Source organism: Pieris napi, chromosome 23, assembly GCF_905475465.1.
Source record: "Pieris napi chromosome 23, ilPieNapi1.2, whole genome shotgun sequence".
Lineage (NCBI taxonomy): Eukaryota > Metazoa > Arthropoda > Insecta > Lepidoptera > Pieridae > Pieris > Pieris napi.
Window position 1 is genome coordinate 1350584 of NC_062256.1, and position 20690 is coordinate 1371273.

The 20690-nt window shown below is 34.3% G+C and overlaps 1 protein-coding gene across 3 annotated transcripts in view; it reads right to left on the reverse strand.

Moving 5' to 3' along the window:
* LOC125061403 overlaps positions 1 to 20690 on the reverse strand; it is a 30295-nt gene that overhangs the window by 3203 nt on the left and 6402 nt on the right. The window contains exons 2-7 of one of the 3 annotated variants that reach the window (XM_047666846.1): positions 10460 to 10591; positions 7566 to 7700; positions 5626 to 6273; positions 4161 to 4279; positions 2959 to 3081; positions 379 to 621 (exon numbers count right to left, since the gene is read on the reverse strand). In XM_047666846.1, the coding sequence (XP_047522802.1) occupies positions 379 to 621; positions 2959 to 3081; positions 4161 to 4279; positions 5626 to 6273; positions 7566 to 7700; positions 10460 to 10591 (1400 nt within the window). The remainder of the gene's footprint in view (positions 1 to 378; positions 622 to 2958; positions 3082 to 4160; positions 4280 to 5625; positions 6274 to 7565; positions 7701 to 10459; positions 10592 to 20690) is intronic. The other 2 variants (XM_047666848.1, XM_047666847.1) reach the window with 2 other exon arrangements.

Consider the following 20690-nt stretch of genomic DNA (forward strand, 5'->3'; position numbering starts at 1 on the left):
AAGGGAATTTTTAATTTTAATTGTTTTTGATATGTCTTATTTTATTTTTTCTTTGAGTATTGTTATTTTGTGTGTTTATTTTCGTATGTAATAAATGTTATGTAAATGTCTATTTTATTGTAATATTAAAAGTTTGTTAGGCTGTGGAAAAGACGCGAGGTTTGGCTTGTCACTTGTATTTTTACAAGAAGTTTTTTTGTTAGAATGTTTTCGATGTTAATTATAAAATATTACATTAAAATAATTGTTTTATAGAATTTTTATAAAATAAAAAACTCTAATTGGTCTTCCTATAATTATTTATACATATTCATCATATACATTATACATATTCATCATATACATATATAGAAATGCATAGTATATAAAAAAACATACCCATTAATCCTCGCCATAGTCCCGTAAGGTGGATTTAATTTTGACGTAGCAACTAAATTCTTACAATACAAAAGCCAAACGCAGTCCAAATCTGTGTAATAGCTGCTGGCAACACTGGAACTGTCATTAAATGACGTTTGTAGATGGTTAAGCGCGTGCGTGTTGGCGTCGATATTGCGGGACATTTGATTTTGAATGTTGGTATCAACCGCCTCACGGTTTGATAGTTGGTTTAACACCATTCTGAAAAAAAATGTTGTCTGTAAAGTCGGTTTACGGACGATGGTTAAAACAAAACATTGATGAAATGATTCCACGAAAGAGAGATGATATGACATATGCGGTGCAAGCGTGCAATGAGCGTAATGGGACGTAAAACGTAAAAAGTCATGCTTTTTCTTGCATCGATTGATTAGACGTTGTCACGTCAATATGAAATTGTCAATTGTCTTTTGTATACACGAGAACATAACAGTCCGTTTGTTGTGTTCTCTGTGCTTTAGCTGTGAGAATATAAAATAGAAATTAGAGATAAGCTTTGGCGGTTTATTGAGGAAAAATTACAAGCTGTTGGTTTAAATTAGGTACCTTATTATTAAAAAATATAAATATCCTTATCTAAGTAAAAGACTTTTGTTCCCGTTTGAGTAGAAATTCTTGGGCCGTGGGGTTCAAATGCACAGGCGCTAACTAAAGATTTAAATTGGCGCCTGGTAGATAGTACCGATGACCCCAGAGCTGGTGCTTTCGTAGCTCAACGAATAAGCATCGCAATACAACGAGGAAATGCTGCCAGCGTTAAAGGTACCTACACTGCCACAGAGATCAAACTTTTTAAATTTGTTTTGATTTTCTATTTATACAGTCTTTACAATTTTCATAACCTTTATAGTAAAAAAAAAAAAAAAAGATTATTATTATAATAATTATTATTATTAAAAATTAATAAGTAGAAATTCGCTAAAAAATGTTGCCAGCGTTAAAGGTACACTGCCACCGGGACCAAACTTTTTAAATTTGTTTTAATTTTCTTTTTATTATTTTTTTATTTTTACTATGAAGTTTAAGAAAATTGTTAATACTGTATATTTGTGTGTCGGAAATAAATAAATCATTTGTATAAATAGACCAGTGCAGATAGCCTTCAAAATAAATAAAAAGTGAAAAAAATTACAGTAGGATGAAACCCATTAGAAAGGCAGGGGAATATGATCAAAATGAAAGGAAAAATAAATTACGGTCGATCTGAGGTCGGGAAGGGGTAGGGGGGGGAGTTTTAAGGGTAAAAAACGGTTTATCTCGATTTCCGGCAAAACTACAAGTCCTATCGAAGAAAGTTAAATGGCAAAGTTGGAGGTAATAAAAAGATCTAAAACTTTTGTATTTACACATTTTTCACATAACCTCAAAATTTATGTGAAAAATTCAAAAAACCAAGTTTTTGGTTTTTTATTTTTATCTTTAACAAAAATATTTTTTTTTTAACGAAATTTGGTGAAAACTTACCTTTCTATGTCCCAAATACACTGTAATTTATTTGATTAAAAATATTTATTTGTTCGCCTTATTTTGAATTAATATCGAAAAAACACCCTAATTTTCAATCGAAAATTCTGACGTCAAAATTTCAGCTTTTTTCAAAAAGTTGGTGTGCTTTCAGTTCATTGAAATCTCTACTTTCCTATGGTAAAAAAATATATATATATTACCATAGTAAATCTTCTCAGAAAACGCAAAAAATCGTATGCAGTAACGCCCAGACCTGTCATCCCCTTCCTTACTTCTCTATGAAATACGAAAATTTTAGCCCATCTAAAGGCTAAACTTTTTTTTTAGGTCACTCAGGTATATATAAGTTATCTTAAAATAGTAATAAATAGGCATCTAATTATAATTTAAAGAAGATTCATAGAGAAGTAGGGAAGGGTATGACGGTTCTGGGCGTTACTGCATACGATGTTTTGCATTTTCTGAGAAGATTTTCTATGGTAATATATATATATTTTTTTACCATAGGAAAGTAGAGATTTCAACAAACTGAAAACACACCAACTTATTGAAAAAAGCTGAAATTTTGACGTCAGAATTTTCGATTGAAAATTAGGGTGTTTTTTCGATATTAATTCAAAATAAGGTGAAAAAATAAATATTTTTAATCAAATAAATTACAGTATATTTGGGACATAATAAGGTAAGTTTTCACCAAATTTCGTCTAAAAAAATAAATTTTTGTAAAAGATAAAAATAAAAAACCAAAAACTTGGTTTTTTGAATTTTTCACACCAATTTTGAGGTTATGTGAAAAATGTGTGAACACAAAAGTTTTAGATCTTTTTATTACCTACAACTTTGCCATTTAACTTTCTTCGATAGGACTTTTAGTTTTGCCGGAAATCGAGGTAAACCGTTTTTTACCCTTAAAACTCCCCCCCCTACCCTTCCCGACCTCAGATCGACCGTAATTTATTTTTCCTTTAATTTTGATCATATTCCCCTGCTTTTCTAATGGGTTTCATCCTACTGTAATTTTTTTTGGTTTCAAAAATTATCGGCACTGGTCTAAAAAGACTTTGCGCTTACTTTGTATTTTTATACGCCCGTCCCAAATGTATGGCGGCCCTGGCGGTACTCATTCCGATCTCCAACACGTTTTCGAGTAAATTCTTCTCATCATCAGAGTCTTGACGTGCGTTTTGGCGTTTACTAGAACAACATTGTCACATGTTAATCAAGTGAAACTGACAGTTGGTGTTGAAAAAGAGTTTTTTTTTAATTGTAACACGACGATTCGATTCGATTCGGTTCGATTTGCGACGAACAGGCAGGCACTTAACATCAAGTGAGCCTACTTGATTTTAAGTGATACCCATGGATACTCACATTGCCAGAAGGCTCGCAAGTTTTTAGGTCTGGGCCTCAGATTTCTGTATCTGTACTATGATCATGTAAATCTAATAGACAAGAAGCCGATCAGCCTGCTGTGCCTGACACACACCGACTTTTTGGGTCTAAGGCAAGCCGGTTTCCTCACGATATTTTCCTTCACCGTTCGAGTGAATGTTAAATGCACACATATACAGTAAGTCCATTGGTTCATTGGGGATCGAATGTACGTCTCCATGAGAGTCTCACGGTAAAACCACTAAGCCAACACTGCTCAATGAAGTGTATTAACCAAATATAATTTGCAAAAGGTGGAACCGAAGTTATAGAAATAAGAATCGCTAAATCATTTTATTTCCGTTAAGTCTTAGTTATACTCTGATTTTTAATTCCGTAGAATTCTGACAGCTATCATATTTTGACATGTCTGTGATGGCAAACCTTTTTCGCCGGGCCCATTTTTCAATTTCAATACGAATCTGAATATCTGAGTCTGTACATACTACACATACATTTTATTTATTAGTTAATGTACCCATTTTATGAAGTGCCGTGCTCCAAATTAAAAGTGGTTTTACTTAAAAAACGCACAAGTAAAGATAACATTTTTTTTAAAGGTTTACGAAACCTGGAATTAGGCAGTCCTGCCAGGTAAAGAATAAAATAAAGTAATTATAGTAAATTCTATATATTGTTCGTGATATTGAAATATTTGTTTTTTTTGTATTCACTTGAGTAAATATAATTAATTAATTTTTATTGCCCTCAAATGGGTCAAACTTGTCCCTTTATCGGTGTAGTAGTAGTGTTGCTACTAAAGAACTATTTTAGTAGCAACACTTATGAAATGTCAGAATTCTACGGAATTAAAAATCAGAGTATAGTAATAGTTCACTCACCTATTTTCATAATAATGCAGCACTTCGTTCCGTTTCGCCTCCACCTTACTAGGTTCCATGAACAGTGCGTTAAAAGCGAACACATCTGGATCCTTGAGCATTTTGTTACGGGATCCTTCCTGAAAACCATGAACTCATTCAAGTTCTATACAGGGTGGCCAAAAAGTCGTGGATCAAACGCAAATAGGGGATAGATGAGGTCATCAGCTGCAATTGTTCTACGGGAGGTCTCTAAACTCAACCCCTGCAGAGTTATAATTTATTTTGTGTTTTTATAAGAAAACTAGCAAACTCGGCGAACTCCGTTTCGCCACCAGATGGCTTCGTTTTATGTAATATTTCGTTTGGTGATCCCGCTTTTCCGTTGAAATTTTTCCTGAATTTTCTTTGCTATAAACCTCACGGAGCCCGAGACCTTTCCAACGAATGCAAAACCGTGGAAATCGGTTCGTGCGTTCTGGAGTTATAGCGTCAGGAAGGAAAACCCGACTTATTTTTATATAGTAGATTGTCTTTTTTCACTAATTCTTATTATAATTCGAATAAATCTACATCGTGTATCTTTTTCATAATATCCACTAGATTGCTACTGATTGGTACAGAGCGACTCATGGCCATGTGTAATACCTTTTCAGAATCCCTATTAAATGCGCCAAAACTTGTAATACAGGGTCACTTTTCGGTAGAGTATATTTTTTTCACAGTGAGGTCCGAAGTAAACAAAAAGTTATGATTTGAAAAAATGTTATATCGTATAACTTAATATTATCTTCGATAAACTCAATAAACAACTATTAATAGTATGTCTAACGCAAGGACTCATCAATACCAATCTAGTGGATATGATGATACAGGATGTAGATTTTTTCGAATTTTAATACGAAGAGATACCACTTTTTTTTCTTTTATTAAAGAAGGTCCGTTTTAATATATGACAATTTTTATAAATAACTAGCTGGCCTGGCGAACATCGTACCGCCTAACAGTCGATTCTTTATTTTTTTTAAATACTTATTCTTCTATTCGGGACACCGGTAGATAAAAAAAAGAAAGTTGATAAGACAACAAATATATTATGTCAAAAAAAAAATTTACCTTCCCGGGACGCCTCCACTAACATTTGAACTTTATGATATGGTATTAAAGTTCAAATTGACTTTAAGTATTATTACGAATATTTTGTTTGGGAATATAGAAAAGTGTTGTTTTTAGACTTTTTCACTCAATTTTCTTAATTTTTCTCTGTACCGTAAGAACCATCCTCGTACTTCAAGGAATATTATAAAAAAAATCAGACAAATCGGTTAAGCCGTTTTCATGTTATGTCGTGACAACGGAAAACGGGTTTCATTTTTATATATATAGATTAATCTGAATGTACCACTTTGCAAATAAACCACATTATCACGGCAATATAAAAAGAACGACAATTCTGAAATTAAAATGTCCAAATCTAGAATCTCACCTGATTCTCCCAAGCCATCAGCTGTATGTTATGCAACAACATAACATCCAACGTCAAAATCCCAAACGAGAGCAAGCTGGTGCTATTCTTCAAAATCGGCTTCCCACTATTCACCACCGTATAATTATCACCGAAGTAAACATCCCTCAGCTTCTTCATCACAATCGTGACATTTCCCTCAATTAAACTGTCATTTAGGGCTTTCAATATCTCACCGAAATTACTGTTTTCCTTCTTAACAAATGTGGGATCAGAATTTATCCATTCATACAATTCTTGAACTTTTTCTATCAAGTAACTTGTCATTGTATTGCTTTGCATGTAATCGTCGTATAGATTTTCGTCATTGTAGTAATCTTCATATGTTAAGTCTATGTACCCGTCGGAGAGCTTTATATGTTTGTTGGTGAATATGTCTGGTAGTGTTGGTTTGAATTCTGGTATAGCTTTGGGTTTGTCTTTCTTTTCAATTTTCTTCTCCGCGTGGTGTAAAGTTGTGTCGTGTAGCGGGTGGATTTGTGGTTTGGATGCTAGATCGGGTTTCCGATTTGCGACAATATTTTTGAATATCGATAGTTTTTCCAATATAGGATATTGTATTTCGTCTGTTGATTCCGTGGATTGTGGGTGGGGGAAATATATTGGTTCCTGAAATGAATACCGCATTATTGTGTCGTATAGCGTGGAACAAAAGAGTGGCGGAGAGTTCATTGCCAGTTCTTCTCGTCCGTTCAACGCCCTTGATTTGAGAACTGGCAGTGAATGTAAAATTAGACGCATTTGGAATTTTATATGTATTTCTTTATTCACGTTCATAAGTGTACATTGTGCTACCTAAATTATTATATATATTTTTTTTTGTATTACTTTAGATTAAGGATTCTGCACTGCAGCGATAAGGCCGCCCGTTGCATCCCTTATATTTCTAATTTGAATTAGCCACGTTGCTTAAAAACCAGTAGAGCTACAAGCTTTAAGGTTGTTTTATCTAATAGATAATCAGCCTTCTTAGCCTGACACTGTTGATTTTTTATGTCTAAGACATGCCGGTTTCCTCACGATGTTTTCCTTCATACGAACGAGTGTTAAAAGCCTTCAAGTCCATTGGTGCAGACGGGGTTCGAACGTACTCAGGGATGAGGGTGTGGCGAATCGTAGATACGCACTAAAATTTACATACTCTTTTGTGTAATATTTTCTATAAGATTTTGATGTACGTGTTAACATAGATAGGACACTAAGAAAGAAGAAAGCGGACGTCACTCAGAACAGACTATTAAGACGAGCGATATTCATGTTTTTTCCCTTGAGCGTTTCTATGTGAATATAAATTAATTACTGTTTGTGAAGAATAAACCAATTAACAAAGATTAAAATGGGTTGTGATTTATAACAAGTAAGAGCATCCCATAAGAGTGGCATGCTGAAGCCAAGGTTAAGAATGACATGTCATGTCACAAGCAGTAAAAAATTAACTGTAATCGCACAAATTTTAACCTAAAACTGCAATCGCATGTTGTGCTACATTTAATTTGAAAAAACGTAACAAAACGTTGTCTTTTGATTATACGTATAATTCGTTTATGATTATTGTCGTTAGTTTATTGTATGAACTTTTAGTATTTATTAAGCTGAAAGAAGCCAGTGGCTCTAGAACGTTTTTAGTTCTGGACCTAAGATTTATGTATCTGTTTCATGATCATTTGTCAATCTTATAGGCAAATAGGGGATCAACCTGATGACACACGCCGCCAACTTTTTGGGTATAAAGCAAGCCGGTTTTCTCACAATGTTTTCATCAGTACTTTAAATGCGCACATAAAAAGAAAGACCATTGGTGCACAGCCGGGAATCAAACCTACGACCTCAGGCATGAGCCCAATGAAGCCACTAGGCCAACACTGTTATTTAACCTTAAAAAACTGTAACATAGTACATACGGGTGCTTCATAAATCTCTCTAGTGGTATAAGTCTCGGTGGTACCCCACCGCGTGATCACAACAGTAGCAAGCACAAGAATCGCGCACACAGCAAAGCATGATGCACCGGCAATAATCCACACTTTCAGCGGCACCTGCAATGATATGTTCAAAATTTAACTGCACAAGCAACAGTTCACTTATAAAGTTTAAACTCTTGCTCTTGGGCTGGCTCCTCCTTACTCCTCCTCCATATTTTTTTACACGCTTTATATAAGCTTCACCTGTATGTATGTATGTAACCGACTCCTTCGGACTCGATTTTGACCCACTTTTAACGGACAGATTTAATTCAAACTTTGCGCACCTGTCAAAGATCGATGACAATGCAATAATCCGAAAAAAATAAAAAATAGCTCTGGCCATATTTTTCGTCTATCGGGCAACCCACGCTTTTTCACAATAAACCAGTATTTTTGTTCATTACCATTTTCAGCCTAAATTAGGAATTATTTTTCACTTTTTAGTTTGATGTGCTCTAAAAGCGTGTTTTTTAGTTTTTTTTAACTATTATTTATTTATAGAACAGGAGTCAAACTGGAGGCTCACCTGATGTTAAGTGACCGCCCATGGACACTCTCAATGCCAGAGGGCTCGCAAGTGCGTCGCTTTTTCAGAATTGGTACGCTCATTTCTCGAAGGACCCTTAGGTGAATTGGTTCGGAATTACTACAGTGGGCAGCTGGTTTAGTGCTGGTGCGCGGTAAAAACTGCCTTATGAAACGCTCAGAAAAGGTCATCGAGATGAGATGATGACGGGGAGGGAAATTTAGAAAAAAAATTCACCATTAAATAGACCGGACATTTCTAAAATATACATGTCGAACTGTACGTGAAAACAGTTTGAAAAACAAAAATAATGAAAAAATAAAAATGTTATCTATTAAATTGTGTATATATATTTATATATATTATGAAATTTACAGTTAAGTTTGTTATGGAAGAGCTGGGACAGGTATTTTTTTACTTAAAAGGGTTCCTAAATCTTACACATTATAATGAATTGTTGTCAGCACATTTTTTGGACAAAAATAAACCCTAGTTTTTATTGAAAATGTAATCTTTGTCGTACAAATTAACCTCAAAATGCTCATAAGCATGAAAACGCAAACAATTTTCCCATATTCCATTTTATTTAACTGAAAATTTCTAAGCGTGGGAAAACAGTAGTGCATAATAGCCTGTCGTACTTGCAAATTGCTTCCTGCGTCGTAAAACATATAATTTGCTAGAGAAAGTCGTATTGTACGGTGTTTCCCGTTTGTTAAAAAAAAATCCATCGTTGTTTTGATGGACAAATTAATAACAGAGGATTTGTAATATAGTCGCTAGCCAAATTGGATCTAGATCTAAATAAATTCAAAGCCCTCGTTAAACGGAAATTAATCAATAAAGCTTTTTATAAATTTGAGGAATACTTAAATGATCCTAATCCTTGTGATTGATTTGCTCCAGTTCAAACAATTTGTATGACAATACTTGGCGATTAAAAAGAGTGGCGGAAAGTTTCTTGCCAGTTCTTCTTACCCGCTCTACGCCCTTGACTTGCGAACTGGTACAATTAATTTAACTTGACAATTCATAAGTGTACTTGTTTACCTACATGAATAAAGATATTTTGAGTTTGAGTTTGAATATACAGAGGCTTTACTACGTATGACTGACTGAGATGCCAAAAACTAACACAGATACAGCGCACGATCATAATACATGTGCATACACACCCATTCACGCACTCACACACTCATACGTCTTATAAAACACTAAATTTGCTTTTTTTTAACTGTTTTAAACATGTACCATGTGCCACGGAATAATTGTTATCTAGTAACCAACAACACAGGGACTCCCTAGTGTGGGGACTAGCGATATATGAATTTTGTCACAACCCTTTTGTCAAAAATTATTATTATTATTATTATTAGTGTATGGAAATATGTAAAAAGTTCCATATTTCAGAGCGCTGAAGTCGCAGGTTCGATCCCCGTGCACCAATGCACTTTCTATTTGCGCAGTTAACATTCGCTCGAACGGTGAAGGAAAACATCGTGAGTAAACCGGCTTGCCTTAGACCCAAAAAGTCGACGGCGTGTGTCAGGCACAGGAGGCTACTTGCGTATTAGATTGACAAATTATTATGAAACGATCCATCTTGGACCACCTGGATTTCCACCGTTCCACAACTGAGCGTTAAGGCATTTGTGCTCCTCATCATCACTATGTGAAACCAGTTGCACCATTTCCGAACCCATTTCCACTTGAGGTTCTTCGGCTACGCACTCGTGAGCCCTCTGGCATTGAGAGTGTCCATGGGCGGCGGTTTCACTTAACATCAGGTGAGCCTCCTGCCCTTCTATAATATAAAAAATAAAAAAGTGCGTCCGTACAAAGTACACATGTCAGAAGTGAAACTTCTTTGGTAAACTAATTTTTAAGTCTTGTTCTTATTTATACAAATCTAAAAATTTCCGAGACTAAAAGGGAGGAAAAAGGAAGATATGTTAGGAATTTAATTGTCATTAAAATACTAAAAGTGTCGAAAATTAATATAAATAATAAATTTAATTTTTAAAATTTATGTCTTCAATAAAAACACGTGGCATTTTAATTCACAATTCGTCATTTGAGATTTCAATAAATTATTTTGCATAAAATATAAAATACTAATATTTCATAAATTATTCTCTTTATGAAATTTTAATATTAAAAATAGAATTTCTTTAAGGTATTTCACATTCTCACTCTCGACAAAAACGTTGCGCATCTTCGTGACGTTCCGTAAAAATTGTACCCTCATGCGCCTAAAGAAATTTCACTTCAAAAGACTTACTTCGTATAAATAATCAAATCTTACACTAGTTTTAGCAGGCAAAGAGTCGCATTCCGGTCTGGGGGGCAAAGGCCGGCGCGCGTAGTACTCGTGCGACCGAACGGGCGTCTCACGTGTAGTCGACGCACGCTTTTCATACTCGTATTGGAACATTGCCTGTAATATAAATTCCTAATTAAAAAAACAATAAAGCTTTATTAAGTGTTGGCCTAAGATGTCATCTCGCAACGACGCCAAGACTTCGTCAAGCACTGTCTTCGCCGTATTCTGGCTATCGTATGAACAACTTTGGGAGCGCTGTCGAGAAACCCCCATTAGCCAGCAGCCTTGCGATTCTGTAACTCACTTTTCGAACTCACACAGCGGTTTACGCAGCGACGGTCGCGCTCAAATCAGTCGTAAAGCAGTCATTTTATGATTTGGCATTCTGATCAGGTCCCTCCTTATAGTTTATTGTTTAAAACCGCTGTGTGAGTTCGAAAAGTAAGTTACAGAATCGCAAGGCAGACCAAGCGACGCAAGTGGAAATCGATAAACCATACACTCTAAGGAGATTCTATTAATTTTGATGACTACTTTAATCTAATATATAAAATTCTCGTGTCACAATGTTCGTTCCCATACTCCTCCGAAACGGCTCGACCGATTCTTATGAAATTTTTTATGCATATTACTGAATATGCATAAAAAGTCTGAGAGTCGGCTACTATCTTTCAAAGCCCTAAATGTTTATTTTTTATTTGTTAGTTAATATCTTATAACTTGAACTCTGAACTGAGAAAAATTCTCAGAAAACCCTAAAAAGTTTTCATTCCAGAAAACCGAACAGTCTCTGAGTATAGGATAAGATTTAAGAGGGAGGGAAATGCTAGTTCCCCTATAATAGTTGAATTAAGCACTACCTTATTAAAAATGAAGTTTCTACAGGCCTGTAAAACATACAACTTGAAGAACAAGGATAAATTACGAGCTAAACACCTAGGATTAAAATCACAAGGTCAAGAAAATATCCCTGTCTACGTAGCAGAACAGCTGACCGCCTCCAGGGCTCGGCTGTACTTCCTTGCTAGAGATCTAATGAGATCAAAATCTTATAAGTTTTGCTGGACTTCCTATGGCCGTGTCTACGTCAGAAAATCTGAAAATTCACCCATTATCACTATAAATAATGAAGCAATCGTCCAAAAACTACTAGGAGAGCAATGACTAGACTTAATTCTTGAACCTTGTTATCTCTCTCTGTCTTTGCTTGCTCGGCCCATTTTATATTTTTGTTTTACCATATTATGTTATTTCATACTAGTTTTACATATTGCCCCAATAACACCCAAACCACATCTTTTTAACTACATAGTAAAATATCTTATGTTATTCTTTTATCAAATTTTGTTCCCGATTGTACACACATTACTCATTACTACTACCAAGACACATAAATACTTTATTAACAAAGGCTTGGATTCGGCCCTACACTACTACACACACACCTTCTCCAAACATATTCACACATTATCAGTACGCGATACTTTCATAATAAGTAGACTATTTAACACACTTCATAACCAACAAGCTAATAAAATGAATGGTTTATTTAAAATTCCATCCACTTATGGATAACGTAATCTCATTGATAACAGAAATTGACAATAGTGAGGTGGCTAATTCTAGCTTATGTGATGTTCATGACATATGTAACCAATCCCCTAAATTTCATAAAAATGATTTAAAAATAATTTCTCAGAATATTGTGTCGGTATACAGCAAGTTAGATGATTTCCAACTCACCCTTGCCCAGCTTAATTTTGAAGCAGATTTGATAATTTTAACTGAATGTAGAATAGATAGTGATAAACCAATACCCCAAATGGAGAACTACACTTCTTATTCGACTACAAACCATATAAACCAATGTGATGGTGTTGTTATCTATGTTTCTAGAAAACACAGTGTCAATGTCAAAGAAATTATTCTAACACATGCATCCTGCCTCCAAATTTTATTTTGTGGAGTTACCGTGCTAGGAATATACCGGTCCCCTTCACATACTAATTCCGAGCCCTTCACGGACTCATTAGACCGACATTTAACATCTTTGAAAAATTGTATTAATTTAATTATAACCGGGGATATTAACATTAACCTGATTGACAGAAATGATGCTCCGCAGCAGGAGCGTAATAACCGGCTTTACTATTTAAACATGCTGGCTATGCACGGCTTGCTACCTGGCCATGTACTACCTACACGGTATGGTAATTGTCTGGATCACTTTATGCTGAGACTAGACAAAAATAAACATTCCGCAAATATAAATGTAATAAATACTTCTGTCACTGATCACTCCACCATATTCTTAAGACTCTCCAATATACCAAAGTCAGGTGCTTCCACTAAGACAAAAACATTCATTGATTACGATAAGGCGATAGCTACTCTAAGAGATAGCACATTGGTGGCTGACTTAACTTCATTAAACAACCCCAACATGATTATAGAGCTCTTACTAAGTAAAATAAGACAAACCTTAGATTTACATACAGTCACTAAGATCATTACATGCAAATATCGTGTAGTTAAGCCATGGATGACTTTGGGCATTCTACGATGTGTCAGAAATAGGAATAACATGCAGAAAAAGCTAAAATTAGACCCTGATAATGAAATTTTAAAAATAACTTACCGTAGATATCGAAATTATTGTAATAAATTAATCAGAAACCTAAAAAGAAATTATAATAAACAGCAACTAATTCTAAATAAAAACAACTCAAAAAAATTATGGCAAACTGTCAACAATATTACAAATCGGAATAAAAATAAAAGCGACAATTACGAACTGCTCCACTGTAAAGAAACAGCACAAGAGTCTATAGATCATTGTAATCAATATTTTACCCAAGTTGGCAAATCACTAGCAGAAGGTATCCTTGCACAACAACCCGCATACAATTGTTCTGACAAAACTACTTCGAATTATCCTCACTTAACTTCATTTGTATTAAGAGATACTGACAATGATGAGGTTCTTAATGTCCTGATGGGGTTAAAATCAAATAGTGCTCCAGGCTGGGATGGCATTCCTACCCAATTCTTAAAGCTAACTGCTGATATAATTGTCCCTATTATTGTTCATTTGATCAATCTATGCTTTGCTCAAGGTGTCTTTCCAGATGCACTGAAAATCGCTGTAGTTACCCCAGTGTACAAAGGAGATGATAAAACGGATATAAGCAATTACAGGCCTATTTCTGTTTTACCACCTATTGCCAAAATACTGGAGAAAATAATTAATAAACGTTTAATGAACTACCTTAATACATTTAATATCCTCTCCCCAAGTCAATATGGCTTTAGACGGGATTTATCGACAGAAGATGCCGTGTTGGATCTCACATCGCTTATTACTAATGCTGTGGATAAAAACAAAAAATGTGCTGCAGTGTTTTTGGATATGAAAAAGGCATTTGACTCAGTATCAATTACAGACCTTATCGACAAGTTGGAGAAAATAGGCATAAGAGGAATTCCCTTGAAATTATTCAAAGACTATTTATGCAATCGAAAACAGAGTGTAAAAATAGGAAAACACCAAAGTGAACAATGTGAAATCACCTTCGGAGTTCCGCAAGGAAGTGTATTGGGGCCCACTCTATTCCTTGTATATATTAATAATTTATGTAACATGGATATAGAAGAGGGAACAATGTTCACTTATGCTGACGACACTGCTGTCGTTTTTGTAGCTGACACCTGGGAGGCTGTTAAAAATAATTCCCAAAAGGGCCTTGCAAGAATAGCTAAGTGGCTCAGCGATAACCTTTTGACCCTCAATACCTCTAAAACTAACTATGTATGCTTCTCCAATTATAACTCCTCTCAACCACCTCAACATTCAAATACATACTTGTGGCTCACCTCATTCTATAATATGCTCATGCGATTTTATTAAGCGGCAAAACTGCGTAAGATACCTGGGTACTATGGTAGACCAACGCCTATCATGGCGCGATCATATAGAGCTAGTTATGGCTAGAGTAAGAAAACTCATATGGTTATTTAAAAATCTAAGACACGTAGCTGACTCGGCCCTCCTAAAACAAATTTATACTGCTCTTGCGCAGTCAATATTAATATACTGCATTCCGGCCTGGGGTGGTGCCATTAAAACAAAATTCCTGGAACTGGAGAGAGCACAAAGGTCACTACTCAAAGTTATCCATTTTAAGCCATACAGATTCCCTACGGAAATGTTATATGCGGTTAGCGATCTTCTGTCAGTACGTAAGTTGTATGTACTGCAAACTACTCTTAGAACCCATCGACATATTGGATATGATCCTAGTATTTTGAACAGACGTAGAAGGCATAATGTGGCACCTTTACCAACTTTTAAAACTAAATATGCTCATAGACAGTACTGCTACCAGTCTGCTAACTTATATAATAAATTAAACAAGGAATTAAATCTATATAATATGAATAAATATAAATGTAAAATAACTATAAATTGTTGGTTAAAAACTCAAACCTATGAAGAAGTTGAATCTATTATCTAAGAATTACTATTCTAAAGTCTACTTTTATCTTACACTCTAAAAGAACACACACACTCAAACATATGATACAGACATATACACACATACCTCATACACACTCACTCACACACACTTACACTCTCACACATCAACATACACTTAACTGAATACAACGAACACCCCTCAATTTATCACTCATACACGATGCATCTTTTAACTTGTATAAATATTGTTTTGTTTTTGTAATATTATTCCCTTTTGTCTAAACTTACATACCTAATTAAGTGTACCTAGGAAGAGCGGATACTCCAAACACAAGTATATTATACATACTTAAATGGAGGCTCCAGCCACATGTTGTTATCATTGTAAGTGATTGAATAAATATTTTTTTCATTTTTTTTCATTTTCATTTTTTCATTTTTCATAGGAAAATGTTCCATGTTGGTATGTACTAAAAAGGTAGGCTAAGTAAAATCACATTAAGGAGAAACGTAGTTCCCGGGGGCAGCTAGTAAATAAATAAACTTTAGTGTTTCACAAAATTAGGGAAAAAGTTTCGATTTTGGGATCCCAATCGCTTTGGATACCTTTTTGGGTACCAATCGGGTCTATGGCTATTATATCCATATTTATCGTCCTCGATTTCTTTCTAGAACAAACTACATGAGACCGTCATGAACCATTTGTTTAAAGATATCTCCACGCTCCACATACTATGTTTTCTTCCGGATATTATGTTACTATAGATTTTCCTATATCTTCAGTCAATTAACTATTAATTACTTAAGATGTCATGTGGAACATGGTGTAATGGTTGCAGCTCCTTACAAACATTGTGTAAACCAAAAAACTTGGCGATTAAAAAGAGTGTCGGAGAGTTTATTGCCAGTTCTTGTCCGTTCTGCGCCCTTGATTTGAGATCTGGCAGTAAATGTAAAATTAGAAGCATTTAGCATTTAATATGTACTTTTTTATTGACGTTCATAAGTGTACATTGTGTTACCTAAATGAATTAATGATTTTGACTTTGACTTTACGAGGGCTTTAGAGCCATCGTGGTCGGCTAGTCTGCCAAAATTTACCGAAATAAATCCGTTAAAGTGAGCAAATTTAAAGTAAGTTATGCTTTTTAGAGTTTATTGTCAGTAATAATGATATTTTAATAGACTTAGATTAACCAATAAAGCTTTTTATAAATTTGACGATTATTTAAATGATCCTAATCCTTGGGATTGATTTGCGTCAGTCATCTTTTGTGTTGACGTTCATAACTGTACATGTCTACTTATTTAATTAGAGTTATTTTGAGTTTAAAACTTTCCATTCTTCACAAATATATACATATAATTTATATATATATATATATATATTATCAGGATAAAAAACATACACAAATATACGCCAGACTAAGTTTACATTGAATAATGAAAAACTTTAGGGGTTATCTATTAATAGAACACATTAAACTATTATCTGTCCCAAAATATGGCGCCAAAGAAATGACATTTGACATGCGTGGTACTGTAAGGGCTGTGCCAATTGAGAGATGATGTTGACACGTGAGAGGTATGGGAGTATCCACAAATAACTACTACTACTACTACGACTAGTTAGTCCGTTACGTAATTAAAAGCGTATTTTTTTAAAATAAATATCTGGTTGTTCTATGAAACATTTGTATTGATTTGTGAAAATTTAACTAAACCATAGTTAAAATAACTAACTTTTTGTAAGTGTTAGACAATTATTGAAGATATAAAAGATAACCATTTCAAAATTATGAATATATATTATGTGGCTAATAAATAGTAAACATTTTTATGTCATACTAGCTGTACCCCGCCACGCTGCGCAGTGGCACATTTTGATTGAGTGGTTGAGAAATGAGAAACAAAACGAAGAACACAACTTATATAAAAGTTTAATTTTGCAAAAAAAAAAATAGATACAAACAATTCTTGATGCGGATTATATATCGTGCTAAAATTTCAGCTCGATCAGTGCAGAACTTTTCGAGTTTTTGAAGCGTACACAAACCAACTTAACATTTATAATAATTAATTTAATAATTATAATTTTTAACGCTTATTTAATTATAAAAAAGTAAGAATTTAATTATTCAGTGATTAACATTTTAAATATACATATATAAAATGATGACTTGTGATTACCTAATATTTATATTTTTTTGTTTGTTATTAGTTGTCATTATTAATATTAGATTAATTATCATTTGTTTTATAAGTTTCGCACTCTTGGACTTCTTAACAAATCTATTTTTTGAAAGAATAACGATAACGCCGCCTGCTGCACCATATAGTTGATTATATTTTTTAATTCTTCTATTTGTAATAATTTAACGTAAATTAATAATTTAAAAACAAACTATAATCTTGGTTTGACATAATAATATTTTGTCTCAAATATAATTGATTAAATAATTATGTGACAGCCCTGAAATCCAACAAGGATCTTACGCTTTAACCCTAAAGTTAGATAATGCATTATCAAATTTCTATTAGTTCGAATGAGATAAAAAAAAATTGTTTGTTAAAGGTAGCATTAAAAATACTTTATTTATGAGGATTTTTTTTAAATCACTTTATCACAAAAAAGAGTGCGACTTTACATGAATAACAATCTAGCCTATACAATAATTATGGCTAATAAGTAATATTATGTTAACTTAATTTTCTACAATACTAATAAATAGTTTAAACTAAGGTAATGTTCATCAACAGTCTTATACGGGTTGCAGACCAAGAGCTAAGCTAAGTTAGTTTAGCTTAGCTCGCATAGCTGAACCAGTTTTCCATACTTGTGTGCAGACCGCAAACTATGCGAACTAAGCTATGTGAGCTAACTAAAATATGCGAAGCTAATTTAGTTGTGTATGCCGATGCGCAGCTACACGAGTTAAGCTAAGCCCCTCCCGCTACCCCGCACACCATTTGCACATCCTTCGCCACACTGACTGAGCTTTGGCTTAGCTGTTGGTGTGCACGTTATTTATTTCTAGCTTAGCTTAGCCTAGCTTGCTTGGCATAGCTTAGTTTAGCCTTGGCATAGCTTAGTTTTCGGTCTGCAACCGGCTTTAGTGTTCTATAATGATTAGACATTATGTTCGTGTGTCCGAGATACCGCACTTGCACTTATATTCTCTACACTAGGTTTTTTTAACATTAAAGTTCTTATTAGGCGTTTTATTCCTGTTGTATCAATAAGTTAATTGCCTCAGCATTCACATGGCTATGTATCCTGTTTAAGTGAGCTAAGGCAAACCGTTTCGCCGTATTTAGGGCTGTATCCTCATTAAGATCCTTGTGGATACTTTTATTTTTAATATACCATGGTGCATTGGCAACCTTGTTCTGGTAGCATTAAACATACTTTATTATGAGGAAATAAATTACAAAATGTATAAAATGTCTTATCTTTAATATTTAGAATGAAAGTCCTAAACTGACATAAGTAATTTAAATTTTTATTGTATTACAAAGAGAAAAGTTTAGCAATTATGAATGAAAAATGATATCTGGCAAATGTCCACCACGACCACGCTGACACGACACTTTTTGGCAAAATGGAGGGTCTATTTCGTTAATGACATCACGGATTTTGAGTTTTAAGGCTGCAATCGATTCGATTGGCTCCGTATAGACTCTGTCTTTAACATAGCCCCACAAAAAATAATCCAGTGGTGTTAAATCACACGATCTGGCTGGCCACTTAACAGCTGAATTTCGCGAAATTATGCGCTCGGGAAATTTGGTTTGCAATAAATTGATCGTTTCATTGGCTGTGTGACATGTGGCACCGTCCTGTTGAAACCACATTTCAGTGATATCCATGTCATCAATAATAGGCCAAAATTTAGTGGTTAACATCTCGCGATACCGTGATCCATTGTCTGTTACCGCATTTCCAGCCTCATCTTCGAAAAAAAACGGCCCAATCACGCCTCCAGACCACATAGTGCACCACACAGTAACACGTTGAGTATGCAAAGCCTTCTCAATAATTGCTTTAGGATTTTCAGAAGCCCAAATGCGACAATTTTGCTTGTTGACGTACCCTGACAAATGAAAATGGGCTTCGTCTGAAAAAATGATTTTTTCAGAAAAACCAGCAGGTTGTTCCTGAATGAACTGAGCGAATCTGCGGCGATTTGAATGGTCGATCAGCTTTAATTCCTGCACCAGTTGAATCTTGTAAGGCTTCAAAGCCAAATCCTTTCGAAAAATTCGCCATGTTGTGCTTTTGGATAACCCCAATTGTTGAGAACGTCGTGAAATTGACAAATTTTGATCTTCTTCAACACTGTGGCTCACGGCGGCGATGTTTTCTGTTGAACGACCCGGTCGAACACCGGTGTGTTGGTGTTGGCACATTTTGTACCGAGCCTGTCGACTCAAATTTCGCGACCAAATTCTTAACAGCGGTCTCAGAAGGACGATTATGCTGGCCGAAAATATCACGAATTTTACGAAATGTAACTTTAACAGAACCACCATTTTTATAGTGGATTTGAATTATTTTAATGCGATTTTCGAGCGAAATTGAATTCATTGTAATAATTGCCAAAGCACCTGCTACGAATACCGCCAAAAACTAAATGTCAAAACTATCACGTTCTCGGTGTTGCCACAATTGAAAAACAAACTTCTTGTTGAAATACCCTTTACAAGTCATCAATCTGTGTTTCTGTGTCTGTGTGTTGTCTTGGGATTATAACAAGTTAATGTACCAATTATATGGGTATATTTGTGGTTTATTTTTCTAAATTATATTTTGAAACTTGTATTAGTTTGGGCCTAAAGGGACTCCTTTTAATAAAACATATATATACAAATTAATATTGTAGGTATACTATAATTATTATAAATAATTTTTATTATTACTTTGTACGTTAAGAAAATAATTCCCAACATATTACATGCTTTTGACCTGATTTTCTGCATAATTATTCTTTCCCATCTCCATTTAAGTTGTAGGGCGTGTAGCTGTACACTGTATTACATAATTATTATAAATACAGCATACAGCTAAATAACATTGGCTGATGAGTTCGGCGAAATGATCGTTTAATTCCAAGAAGCCACCACTAAACACTGCTTATATTCTAATAATTAACTTTAATATAAGCGTTTAATCTTATTAACCTTGGCGTAAGATTACAAACAACTTTCACAATTTTTATCTTGACGACATATTCAAGACTTTAATCTAGTACTTTCTATTGACCGTCTCTGTGACTCCATGTGTTATTAACGTGACCAGACGTCCCTTTTTCCAATTAGAAATCCCGGTGTCCCCGAAATGAACTCTGGCACGCAAAATTGTCCCGTTTTCAGAAACCGCGCGAAAGTTTAGGCAGCTGAATATAAAAAAAAACAAGAGTTTCATTCTTATTTGAAATCACCAGCCATATTAAAACAAATTAGTTCTTCTGATAAATATAACTAAACATTGTGGGTACCTATATTTTGAGTTTCGTAACTTTTAGGCCAACTAACTTTTTATTTTTATTTATTTATTTACACTTTGTTATATTATAATATAAAAATTTAACAGAATCACATGTAAAGGAAAGGCAACTGGTTATCGCTTTCGAGCGATCTCTTCCAGGCAACCACTGTGAGAAAAGAAAAAAAAAAATTAGATAAGATTACCTTTTTCTAAATAAATAACTTTAAAAAGTGTTTTATTTTTCATTG